The sequence below is a fragment of the Botrytis sinoallii genome, assembly GCF_014898435.1.
Source record: "Botrytis sinoallii strain Bc 23 chromosome Unknown BSIN_001, whole genome shotgun sequence".
NCBI lineage: Eukaryota > Fungi > Ascomycota > Leotiomycetes > Helotiales > Sclerotiniaceae > Botrytis > Botrytis sinoallii.
Window position 1 is genome coordinate 1,733,273 of NW_024066028.1, and position 12,332 is coordinate 1,745,604.

The window sequence follows — 12,332 nt, forward strand, 5'->3', positions numbered from 1 at the left end:
TGAGTTGGTGAGTTGGCGAGGGGGGTTTGTTTTTGAGGGGTTTGATTGGTGGGTGGGTGGGATATGGGGTTGTGGGAACGGGGGAGATGTGGGAATGGAAGTTGAAGGGTTTCCGAGGAGGATTTCTGAGGGGGGAGGACGGGGGGTGCTGGGTATCGATTGATTGGTTGGTGAGTGGCTTGGTTGAGTGGTTGGCGGAAGAGTGAGGTAAGGTTGGATGGATTTGAATGGAATGGATTTGTTTGGTTTTGATATCGATTTTGATTTTGATTTTGATGTCATTTTTCTCGGTATCTTTTGATGCTCTCCTAGGGTTGATAGAGAGATTGTGGCGGGCTTGGAGATAAGTGTGTGGGTGTATGGATGGATGCATGTATGTATATATCTATATACTGTGTACTTTCTTACTTTACTTTACTTTGCTTCTGATCTCTTGTTTTCTTTGAATTTTAGTATTCTTCTTGGGAAAACATATATATACCTACATATACACGTGTGTGTGTTTCATTTTCTCTTCTTCTTTCATCGAAGCTCAAGTGAACACTTTATTACTGGGCAGAAAGTGTATTAAATATACTTATATATATATATATATATATATCTACGTGTTTGAGGCTCGATCGGGATATACTCGTACAGTGAACTTCTCTTCAGTGCATACGAAAATACCCTACGGATTGGGAGATTATATAGGTTCCTTTTTTCTTTTCCTGGAGCAGGGGTATCGTCATGTCGAAGTTGCAATCGCAGGTTCCGGTCGAGGTGGTGGAAGATTTGAGTAATAGGAATGGGGGGTTGGACGGGGTAAATGCATCTGGGAATGAGAATCCAGGGGCGGAGAGAAAGAAAGTGGTGGTTGTTGGGTTGGGGATGGTGGGGATTGCTTTTATGTGAGTTTTCATTTATGGACTTACTGGATATGGGGGATCTTCGTTGGAGTTGATGCTCAGCTTGGGTGGATGAGGTTCAGTTCTGGGATGTATGCTAATGATGAACTAGAGAGAAATTGATGAAATTGGATGCGAAGAAGAGAGAATACGATATCGTGGTCATAGGCGAAGAATCACATCTCGCATATAATCGAGTTGGTCTGACGAGTTTTTTTCAACATCGGATTGTGGAGAATTTGTATCTGAATCCGAAAACTTGGGTGAGTTTTACCTTTTGGTCTTGTGTAAAATTCTTAGGGTTAATGCAGAGATTAGTATGCGGATGTTCCGGCCGGGTCCCTCAATTATCATATCAATACCAAGGTTGTGGAGATTTGTCATTCCAGCAAAAAAGTTACGTGTGCGTCGGGCGAAAACGGTCGCGTATGATATTCTTGTTTTGGCTACGGGATCTGATGCCCTTGTGCCGACGCAAACACCCGGGCATGATGCCGAAGGAGTTTTTGTGTATCGAAATATAGAGGATTTGGAAAATCTTATCCGGTTTTCGGATCAGAAAAAGGATACACATGGGCTTGTGGTGGGTGGAGGACTCTTGGGCCTCGAAGCTGCGAAAGCTATGATGGATCTGGAGAATTATAAAAAAGTACATTTGATTGAGCGGAACAAGTGGGTGTTGAGTCGACAGCTTGATTCTGATGCTGGAGGCTTGGTGGTGGAACAGGTGAGAGGATTGGGTTTGGATGTCATGTTGTCCAAACGAGTTGGCAAGATCGAGGTGACAGAGGAGAACGAGGTGAAGGGTGTGGTGTTTGAAGATGGAGACGAGATGGAATGCTCGACCATCTGTTTTGCCATCGGTATCAAGGCTCGCGACGAACTTGCCCGTCAAGCAGGCATTAAATGCGCGGAGCGCGGAGGAGGAATCGTCGTCGGAGATGATTTGAGTACGAGTGTCAAAGACGTCTACGCGATTGGCGAGTGTGCGAGTTGGGAGAATCAAACCTTCGGGTTGATTGCGCCGGGAATCGAAATGGCAGATGTGTTGTCGTTCAACTTGACACAGGCAAAGATGCATGCGTATCGGAAATTTAAGCGACCCGATCTCAGCACGAAGTTGAAGTTGTTGGGAGTGGAGGTTGCCAGTTTTGGGGATTTCTTCGCGGATAGAGATGGGCCTAAAAATTTACCGATGAGAGCGGCGAGGAAGGATAAAGATTCTTCGGGTTCTTCGATACAATTGACGACTGAACCTAGGCCGTCACCGGTTAAGGCACTTACGTACAAAGATCCTTTCCAAGCTGTCTACAAGAAATATTTGTTCACCATGGATGGAAAATATCTCTTGGGTGGTATGATGATTGGAGACACGAAAGATTATGTCAAACTGGTGCCTATGGTAAAGAATCAAAAGATGCTAGATGTACCACCTAGTCAGTTTATCCTCGGAGCCAGCAAGGAAGGTGATGAAGGTGGAGACGACTTGGACGACGACACTCAAATATGCTCATGTCACAATGTCAGCAAAGGAGACGTCGTCCATTCAGTCAAGCAAGGCACATGCAAAAGCATCGGAGACGTCAAATCATGCACCAAAGCCGGAACGGGATGTGGTGGCTGCATGCCCCTGGTAACCAGCATCTTCAACAGTACGATGAAGTCCATGGGTCAAGAAGTCAAAAATCACATCTGTCCTCATTTCAACTACTCACGCGCAGATCTCTATAACATTATTTCCGTCAAGGGTTTAAAGACCCTCGCGGAGGTAATGCGAGAAGCGGGAAATGACCCCGAGAGTCAGGGATGCGAAGCGTGTAAACCTTCGATCGGATCGATCTTCAGCTCGCTCTACAACAAACACGTTATTTCGCGTCCGCTGCATGGGCTTCAGGAAACTAACGATCGTTTCTTAGCGAATATTCAACGAAATGGTACGTTCTCTGTTGTGCCACGAGTATCTGCGGGAGAAATCACGCCGGATAAGTTGATCCTTATAGGAAATGTGGCGAAGAAATATAATCTCTACACTAAGATTACCGGCGGTCAGAGAATCGACATGTTTGGAGCGAAGAAACAGGATCTTCTGGCGATCTGGAAGGAGCTGGTAGAAGGAGGTATGGAATCTGGTCATGCGTATGCGAAGAGTTTGCGGACGGTCAAGAGTTGTGTGGGAACTACTTGGTGTCGGTATGGTATTGGAGATTCGGTGGGGATGGCGGTTCGATTGGAGGAGAGGTATAAGAGTATTCGATCGCCGCATAAGATTAAGGGAGGTGTCAGTGGATGTGTGAGGGAATGTGCTGAGGCGCAGAATAAAGAGTAGGTCCCTCATTTCTGGTTTTGATGGCTTGATTCTTGTTTCATGTTGTTGAATATCAATTACCCTAATCGGCTGTCATTAGTTTTCGGACTCATAGCCACAGAAAAAGGTTTCAATATTTTTGTTGGCGGAAAGGTGGCGCTACACCCCCGTCACAGCGAGCTCCTAGCCAAAGATGTCCCCCCCAGCTCGGTTATTCTCGATCCTAGACCGCTAACCTCATCTTCTACATCCGCACAGCCGATAAACTACAACGTACAGCCCGATGGCTGGAAGCTCTTCCCGGCGGGATCAAATATCTCCGCGAAGTTATCTTGGAAGATAAGCTAGGTATTTGTGCGAGTTTGGAAGCGCAGATGGAGGAATTAGTGGGGAGTTTCTTTGATGAATGGAAAGCTGCGATTGAGGATGAGGAAATGAGAGAAAGGTTTAATCAGTTTGATAATTGTGATGATCGGGTTGAGAATATGGATGTGCAGGTTGAGCGGGGACAAACGAGACCGGTGGATTGGACGAAGGAGAGTGCGAAGACGGATTTCAGGAATGTGAAGTGGACGAGTTTGAATTGGGAGAGGGTGATTAAGAAAGATCATTTTAAGGGCGCGGATAAGGCGCCCAGTGGGATTTCGGCAAGTGTGAAGAGGGGGGATACGCAGTTTGGCGGTTGGAGAGTACAGGGGAGATGGTTGGCAAAGTCAGCAGATGTGTCCGCATAAGAGGGCGTTTGTTTTGAGTGATGGGTTGATTGGAGATTCGGGTCATGGTTCAGTTTCTATTCCTGGGAGTGAGGGGAAGGAGGAGAAGAATCTTTGGATTTCGTTCCCGAATCATAAGAGGAATTTTAATTTGAATGGAGAGGATAAGGGGAGGTGTAAGAATGATGAGGAAGTTAGTATAGCGATTTTTGAGGCGGAGGAGAGAGAGGATGGATGGGTTTACTTGAAGTTGCCGCCGGTTTATGAGTTGGATGGAGTGTTGGGGAATGGAGAGGTGGAGGGTTAGAGAAGGAGAGGCAGGCGAAAGACAATTAAAAGTTGGATGAGAAGATTGGGTTTGCGATGGATGGGGGGAGAATGAAGGGGAAGAAAGCCGGCGGAAAAAAGAAGGGAAGTGAGAGTAGGGGAGAGGGAGGCGTATCGATTGGTAAATTTGATTGGAGGAAAGTTGGGGTTGAGTGTAGTTACATGGAGTTGGCACTGGGATTGGAACCAAAATTAGGGTAGGCGTTTGAATGTTTGCAGATTTATTGTATATCGATTTTCTTCCTTGTATTTTGTTCTCTTTACAGATCTGAATATATAACTTTCCATAACGAAAAGTATTCTAACAAAATCTATCAACAAAAGTTAAGATGAACCCGTCGTACGTACCTACCAAGTATATATTATATGTACATACACCCGCCATGAAATCACAGGACGAGCCAGAGAAACAATTCCCCGTCTCAACCTTCTCATTCTTCTTGGATAGGTATCCGAAGATCGAAAATCCGAACACATCGCAATGAAGAAAAAAAATCCGATCTATAACTCTCGTAACAAACCCAAGACCCAGAGAACTCACATCCCACGATGCAAACGAAACAATTTCCCCATGCGCACACATACAAACAGTCATCCCTATAACTCTTCCATCGCTTGATTCGCTTCAGAAATGCCAAGAAAGAGTGGAGAACACAGACCCGAGACTAAAACAATCGACGATGACTAAACAATTCGCCTGAGCAAGGAATTGCAAGATGCCCAAGCAACCCACGATTCTGACACACGAACTTGTCTCAAACCCATCTGTTACAGATTTGCAGCGCCGCAACTGGACACGGTATGGTATGGAAAATTTGCAAATGAAACCGCAGGGAAACGTCCTGATGGGGTGGGTTTGAAGAAAGGGAAGATGGAGATTGGAGATGCGTATGGTGTGTAATGGGAGATATTAGGGATGGTGAGGAGGGATATGACAATGCGGATGGGTGTCGAAACGTGGAAGGCGAGATTTTCGTCAAAACTTAATCTTAAGTTGTTTTGATTTTGGGGGGGGGATGGGGAGGGGTGCGGATGGATGGATTTCTTGATTTCTTGATTTCTTTATCGCTTGGGATTTATACCGGTCGGTTTGTCTGTCGGTTTGTCGGTTTGCTGACTTCCTTACTTGTTATATACGTATCTTGGATGCCTATCTACCTATCTATCTCTCCTCTCTCTATTGCTGAAAATTGAACTCGATTGATTGACTGATTGAATAAAAACCCATCAATTCACACATGCGCCCTTCTCATCCTCACTCCCACGTCTTCAATCAGCACACCTACCATCTAACCACAACCACAGCCACCCCTCCACACCCTCGCCACCATGTCTCAAAAACCCCCTCGCATCGTCGAATATGAGCGACAGGCCGAACAGCGCGCGCGCGAACTCGACGAGATGAGCGCGGCGCAGGACCGCATGATGGAAGCCCAGATGCGCATCCAGGCCGAGGCGGATCGGATCGCGCAGGAACAGTATGAGATGGAACAGTATTATGAGACGGAGGCGTTGAAACATGCGGAGGAGATGAGGATTCATCAGGAGGAGGTGAGGAAACATGAAGGTGTGTTTTATTTATTTATTTATTTATTTATTCATATTTTTCTCAAGGGGTTGGAGTGGGGAGGGAGGAAGGGGAGGAATCACGTGAAAAATTGGGATAGGAATATAGAAGCAGAGGACTAAGTTTACAATCAAGGAATGTAAGAACTGACGCAAACCCACCCCTAGAATTTATGAGAAAACACGAAAGGAGACTGCGGGATCATGAAGCAAGTATGGAGGCGTTTGCGAAGGTGATAGCGATGCCGGCGAAACCGGCGAGGGCGAGACAGATTTCGTTTATGGCACCTTCGCAGAGGGGTGGGAATGGGAGTGGGAGTGGGAGTGGGAGTGGGAGTGGGAGTGGGGGTGGGAGTGGGGGTGGGGGTGGGGGTGCGAATGGGGGTGCGAATGGGAATGGGAATGGAAATGGAAATGGACTTCTTATGACGCCGCCGAGACCACCGGCTGCGTTTCCGGGGTGAGGGGGAGGAGGAGAGGGGGAGGGGCGAGAAGGAGAGGCAAATGTAGTAGAGTAATGGGTGAGTTGCGGGTTGGGATGGTACTCTATTTGGCAAACAATGGGATGGATTTGCAGGGTGTGAGGAATGGTGTTTTAAGGAGGCGAACGAAAGAACGAAGGAGGATTGAAAAATTCACGATGCTTGATTGATAGCGAGCGAGAGGTCGAGTCGATGACATGGTTCCCGAATCAAAAGCGTTCGAAGAATCTACGCCTGAGATGGAAATGTATTTCCCAATCGGCGGAAAGAGAAATGGATCGGCGGGAAGGGTTTATTTACCTCTTTTCTTTCCTTTTTGCCTTTGAAATATCACGAGCAAGGAGTAAGGAGTTTGAGTTGAGTTAGCGAGATTTTGGAGTTGGGAGTTTTGTTTCTTGAGGGAGGGAGCGATAATGTATACAGTATGATTATCATTTATCACTTATGAATAGAGAAGAGAATTGAGAGGGCTATGAAGCTATTTATTTGTGGTCTGTTCTGTGCATGATATGTGTGAGATTTTTGCTCGGGATAGAGTGGGAAAGGAAGGGCCTTCAAGGGCAATTGGAGATTCGAGGTTGGTTGATCGTTTTGTCTGGGATTGGAGGTATGTAGGTATGTGGAGATGATAGATTTATATTATGTTTTTGCACGACTTGAAAGATTTGGTATTTTTGTCGCGACTCGCTGGGTCTGGAATAGAGAAGGAAGGTATCTGTTACACCCCTACTACATACACCGACCACGAGCTAGAGACTGACTCTATCATTCTTGGCTCTGCCCATGCGTGAGTTTTGGATAATTATCCCTACGCAAAACTTCCATGTTGCTGCAGGAGGTATATCTGAAAGGAAGATGTGCAATGGGGAAAATCGAAAAGAGGAATTAGCCATGGTCATAAGTCTGAGTAGCATTTTATGTAAAAGTAGGTAGCCAATAGAGCCGATTTCAACTGCGTATTTTTTGTGCTTCAAATACGGAATCGGCGTTTCCTGGGTGAGATGGTCGCGGTACCTGGATATTCAGGAAAAGGGAAAGTACTAAAGCATAGTTTAGTGTATTATTCTGCAAATCTGTCGAGATTTTGCATTTTGAAGGGTTTTTTTGCATGTTCCAGTGAGTTGTGATAGATTGAAGACGTGGAAGCTCTCGTTTCCGGACTGTGGGTTGCGCACTTGCCAAGGTTTTGGAGGGATCGTGGGAGGGAAGAGAGGAAGGGGGTTGAGATTAATAGGTGTGCTTTGAGATCCGATGATGACTATTTGCTTGGTACCTAGCTTCGAGAGTATATGTTACTTAGGATAGCTGAGAAGTATATTTGCAAGTCGGGCATTGCTTCTGATATGAAGATCTGTTAGAGAGGAATAGGAGAAAGCTATCTGGGTGCTCACTATGAGCCATTACTAAGAACGACTACAAATGCGACTGTCTGCCCGTGAATTTTGGGACTGTTCTTGAGTTGTGAATGATTATGCAGAGCTCCTGTTATAGATACTCTTCAAATCCAGACTCTGCTCTTTTTCACTCACTTCGCTGTTTTGATATATTTAGATGTAATCTTACAAAGCCAAGTTGTAAATGACACCCTCTTCAGATTCCACTTCCCTGGACTTTGGCCTGTTTGAACTTCAGCAGCTGCAACATATTGAGAGGCAAGATATCACCTATATACCTCCTTTCCATCACAGCATGAATTAAATCCTGACCAGATCCTCATAATCTGAGTATATCAGCTTGACATGGGTTAATCTGCTAATCGTAGAACTCACATATTGTAGTCTGAAATGTAATTATGTTGAAATTATCTTTAAGTAATAAAATTCCCAAAAGTTCGTTCCATTCCAGAATTCCATACTCAATCCTTCATTGGTACTGCTATCATTGTCCTTGTTTTTGGTTGGATTGCAGGTGACTGAACTATCTCTGGGTGAACTTCGGGTTGAATTAAGCACAATTTAGTATCGATTTAACATAATCTCTTATCGAAACCCAAGCTTGAATCTTGAACCTTCTCATGTTGCCTTGCTTGTTCAGTCTGTGTAATTTCCATCAATTGCTTCTTGTTCGTTTCGATTGTGTGTTTTCTTTGGTGTTGTTGTTCGAGCTTGATGTCGGTCGTGGATAATTGGATAATTGGAGTTGTATTTTATCCTCCAATTGGTTCTCTTTCATGAGAATGTTGAGCTGGTTTGAGAGCTCTTGTTCAATGGCAGATATGACAACTTTGCGCGCATTGCTCCCACTGCACTACCTGAAAATCGCCAGATTTGTGTGTTTCTATGTTCCTTCCCAGTGGTCTCCCAATTGTCTCCATTGTATGATTTGTTTTGTCTTGCAGATTGAATGGTATCTCCACCAGCTTTGGCTTCCCATCAGTGATGTGTTCGTTCCATATCTTATGCTCCCTGTCTGGGGAATTCCCGTTCATGTCGACAACCCTCTATGTCAGTCCATGACCACCCACGTACTTGCTGACAAGGCTGAGTCATAGTTTTTGTTATATGCTCAGTAATTCTTTGTGCGCGTAGTCCTCTGCTGTATTGAATTATGATGGCGATGGATGGTTGACTGCAGACTGTAGAACGTGAAGTGAGAGAGAGCTGGTGTAGCGGGGTAACTCTATGATCTATGGCATACGACTGGTCAGCACTTCTATGGCAAACAAAACAAAAAAGATCATAGCAAGAAAGACAGACTCACTCATCTTATATGTGCTTCAGACTGCAGTGAAGCAAACCCCTTTCATCCTGAAGATATAATCATCAAATTCCTCCATGATTGTAGTCAGTCAGTCTTCAGAAAATAGTTTTTGACCAATATTCTGTGTCAATCAACAATTAAGTAACTGTCTGTGTTGTTGTTAAAATTAGGACCAAATCCAGGACTTTGATGTAGTGAAAGTTGCTTTTATAATTGGTTTCCAATTGATTCTTACCAGTGTGGTTTTGGAACTTGTTGCAATGTTTGTATAGAGTTGAGGGCATCATGGGGTTTAGAAGCCACCTTACCACTTCACTCCCCGGTGACCCAAGCATAGTCACCAGTGAGTTGGAATGTTGACAACTTGATTCAAATAAAGACTTGTTTGAAAACAACTGATTTTTACATTCCTTAAAACAATAGAATGACCGATTCTACGGATTCCATCCTTCTAACCTTTTAGTCAATTATGTTTATGAAGGTAAATACGACATTACGAAGTTTAACGTATATATCTCATAAGTATCTAGATATCCGCTATTTCGTAGATTTCTTTAGATATCTATTCGCTCACGTACTCCTTTCAACATTAAAGATTAATTAGGCGCCGACAAGGGTTCCTTCCTATAAGAAGTCCTTCCCCGTTTGCTACTGTATTACTTTTAGTAGAGATTCTTTCTCATGTACTAGTAAAAGACAAAGCTTTTTATAGTAAGTAGTAGACTATATCTTGTACGCGTTTGTATCTACTTATGAATAAAAAAGATATCTTTAAACCCTTTTTAAATAATTAAAAGATATTTTACCAGGGTAATCGCCACCTGGTTACTCTTCGTGAGGTCAATCGTCTATATTTTCCCGATTTTATCCAATCAGTGGCATTGAGTGAGTGTTTGCCGCGTTCGTCTTCAAGAGTCCATAAATTCAGGGCCTGGCCCAAGCCCAGATATTTCTACAACCTTCTTCCTCCACTCCAACACAACAACAAAATAGAAGTATCAACAGATATCACTTCCTTACTTCCTTTTTTACTTTTGCTGGGTTCTTTTATAAAAATAATAATTTCTTTGCTTCATTCAGCTGGTCGTTACTTCCAATTACTATTAAACTTTCCTTCTCTCTACCATGGGTTCCCTGGGTATGGAGAATGGAGGGGTAGCTCCACTTGGTGGGGCGTCTGCTCTTGTAAGTCTTCAATCCATCAATTATAACAGCTGTTATAGCAATTATCATGCATGACATGGTTGTATTTTCGAATGGATTATAAGTTTATAACTTAATCTTTGTCCTGCAGCTTTTATTGAAGGGTTTTCTCAAGAATTTCTGGATTCCAGCTAACTTTTTATCTCAAAAGGAATTGCGAATTAAAGAAGGAACCTCTGCCGGAGCTTCCACTTTCTGCTACATCTCAAGTTCCTGACCAAATTGACTCCACAATTGTAAGCTCTATATCTACTTGCGAAACCTAATTTTTGGAACTAACTTTCACCTAGGAGCAATTGCGTATACAATCTGAACCGCTTTCAGATACTCAATTATCTCCTGTTACCGAAAACACCGAAGTTTCTATAAAAGAGGAGCCGGATATTAAAGATAATGGCAATGTTGACATCTTATCGATTGAGCCTCAGTTTGACCCGAAAGCTGCTATCGACAAGCTGTTGAAAATTGATATGGAGCATGGATTTAAAGTCTCCGATATCAACATTGAACCGACAGCTGCCTTTAAAACACTCGTCGAGATAAAGATGGCTGTCATAAGGGCAGCTGTTTCTTCCAAAAATGGCCACGAGCCAATTCTTGAGAACTGGCGAAAAGTCAAGATCTTTCTCTATATAATCTCACGCGTCGAAGACAGCATTACACCAGAGATCAGGTACGAGGCCATTCTTTTGGTCACTTCTACTGTTTTTGTAGTATCCACGACGATAAAGTAGCTAACCACCATCATAGCAAGTCTCTCAAACTCAAGGAAGTCCTTGAGCTCTTTGCCTATCCATTATGCCCTAAAGAATTCTCCAGCATTGCAAAAGCTCTGATCGATAGAATTGAGGCTCAAAATGGTTTTGATGCTCCACCTCCACCTCCACCAGCGGCAGCATTGACTATCGACTCACAATCTGCCAATGCAAATAAAGATAAGAAGCGAAAGTCCGTCAGTGAGACTCCTGCATCTTCGAAGAAATCTAGGAATAATTCCTCCCGGGAAAGCCCCGTTCCCAGTTCCACAGGCTACTCGGCTCCACCTGCATCAGCTAGCCATATCTGGGGAGATAATGGTATCATGCGCGGCATTTTATGGAAACAGGGTGGTCATGTAACTCTCGACGACAAAAAGGCGCACATATTCAAGAAGAACGCGAAGATTCACGGTCACAATGGTCTCACTGTTGGAGACTGCTGGCCAAGACAGATGGCAGCCCTTCGTGATGGTGCACATGGTAATTAAACACTCTTAAAAACCCCGTTTCTCCGTGAAGCTAGACTGATCTCTTATAATAGGAGCTCCACAAGCTGGAATCGTTGGAGATAAGAAAGAAGGTGCTTATAGCATCGTAATTTCAAAGCACTATGACGGATTTGATAGGGATGAAGGAGATATAGTATACTATTCTGCGCCTGGTGCTTATGGATCCATCATCAAGGAAGCCGATTCGGAAACCCGGTGTAATGGCCTTGAGACGATCAATAGAGACCGAGAATCCAGTGCGTGTTCTAAGAAACGCTGGTTGTGCTTGGAAAAACGGTCCTGCCGCTGGCATTAGGTACGATGGACTATATCAGGTCACATGGGGCAATGCCGAAATTAATGGAAAGGGTGGCAGATTTTGGAGATTCACACTGGAGAGACTGCGTCGGGTTGATGGAAGTGATCAGGCTCCTATCAATCTTAGTAGACCTACTAAGGAGGAAGTTGGTCTGTTCGAGAAGGTTAAGGAGGGTTATTGATAGGTACCTGCTAAGCTTGGGCTCGAGGGAGTTTTTGAGAGGTTTGGCCTGTGCCAGGAGATACCAAGTGCTTTAATCATCGGCTGAAAGAATGATTTTATATCAGGAGTAATGCTGGGGTACATGAGACGAAATTCATATTGGTTAGAATTACATGATACCTGATATAGCGTAGCAATAGGAGATAGAAATCATATATGTATTTTGCTTTTAAATTCTAGAATTCTAAAATCTCCTAATTCTTCACGATATCCATCTCTTTGTGTTGATTAGACTTCGTAAGGTGTATACATAAGCTATATAGGATTAGAAGATATTGTTATTCTATCTACCCTCTTCCTACGAAGATAGATTGCTACTCTATGTATCACCATCCCATCTGAGAGCACGTGATACGATATCA

General features: G+C 43.9%; 3 protein-coding genes across 3 annotated transcripts; all 3 read left to right on the forward strand.

The window, feature by feature from the left end:
- Window positions 1–729: 729 nt before the first annotated feature.
- EAF02_000376 (uncharacterized protein) lies at window positions 730–3,926 on the forward strand (the record flags this gene model as incomplete). The annotated part of the gene is made up of 5 exons (XM_038896424.1): window positions 730–890; window positions 1,000–1,150; window positions 1,201–3,209; window positions 3,314–3,387; window positions 3,451–3,926. 5 exons carry the CDS (start codon window positions 730–732, stop codon window positions 3,924–3,926), a joined length of 2,871 nt encoding a protein of 956 aa, XP_038763283.1.
- Window positions 3,927–5,561: 1,635 nt separating this feature from the next.
- On the forward strand, window positions 5,562–6,262 carry EAF02_000377 (uncharacterized protein; the record flags this gene model as incomplete). The annotated part of the gene is made up of 2 exons (XM_038896425.1): window positions 5,562–5,799; window positions 5,967–6,262. The coding sequence occupies 2 exons, from the start codon at window positions 5,562–5,564 to the stop codon at window positions 6,260–6,262; spliced, it is 534 nt and encodes a 177-aa protein (XP_038763284.1).
- Window positions 6,263–10,105: 3,843 nt separating this feature from the next.
- Window positions 10,106–11,929, forward strand: EAF02_000378 (uncharacterized protein; the record flags this gene model as incomplete). The annotated part of the gene is made up of 6 exons (XM_038896426.1): window positions 10,106–10,165; window positions 10,351–10,419; window positions 10,474–10,856; window positions 10,934–11,421; window positions 11,483–11,647; window positions 11,688–11,929. The coding sequence occupies 6 exons, from the start codon at window positions 10,106–10,108 to the stop codon at window positions 11,927–11,929; spliced, it is 1,407 nt and encodes a 468-aa protein (XP_038763285.1).
- Between the last annotated feature and the right edge of the window lie 403 nt (window positions 11,930–12,332).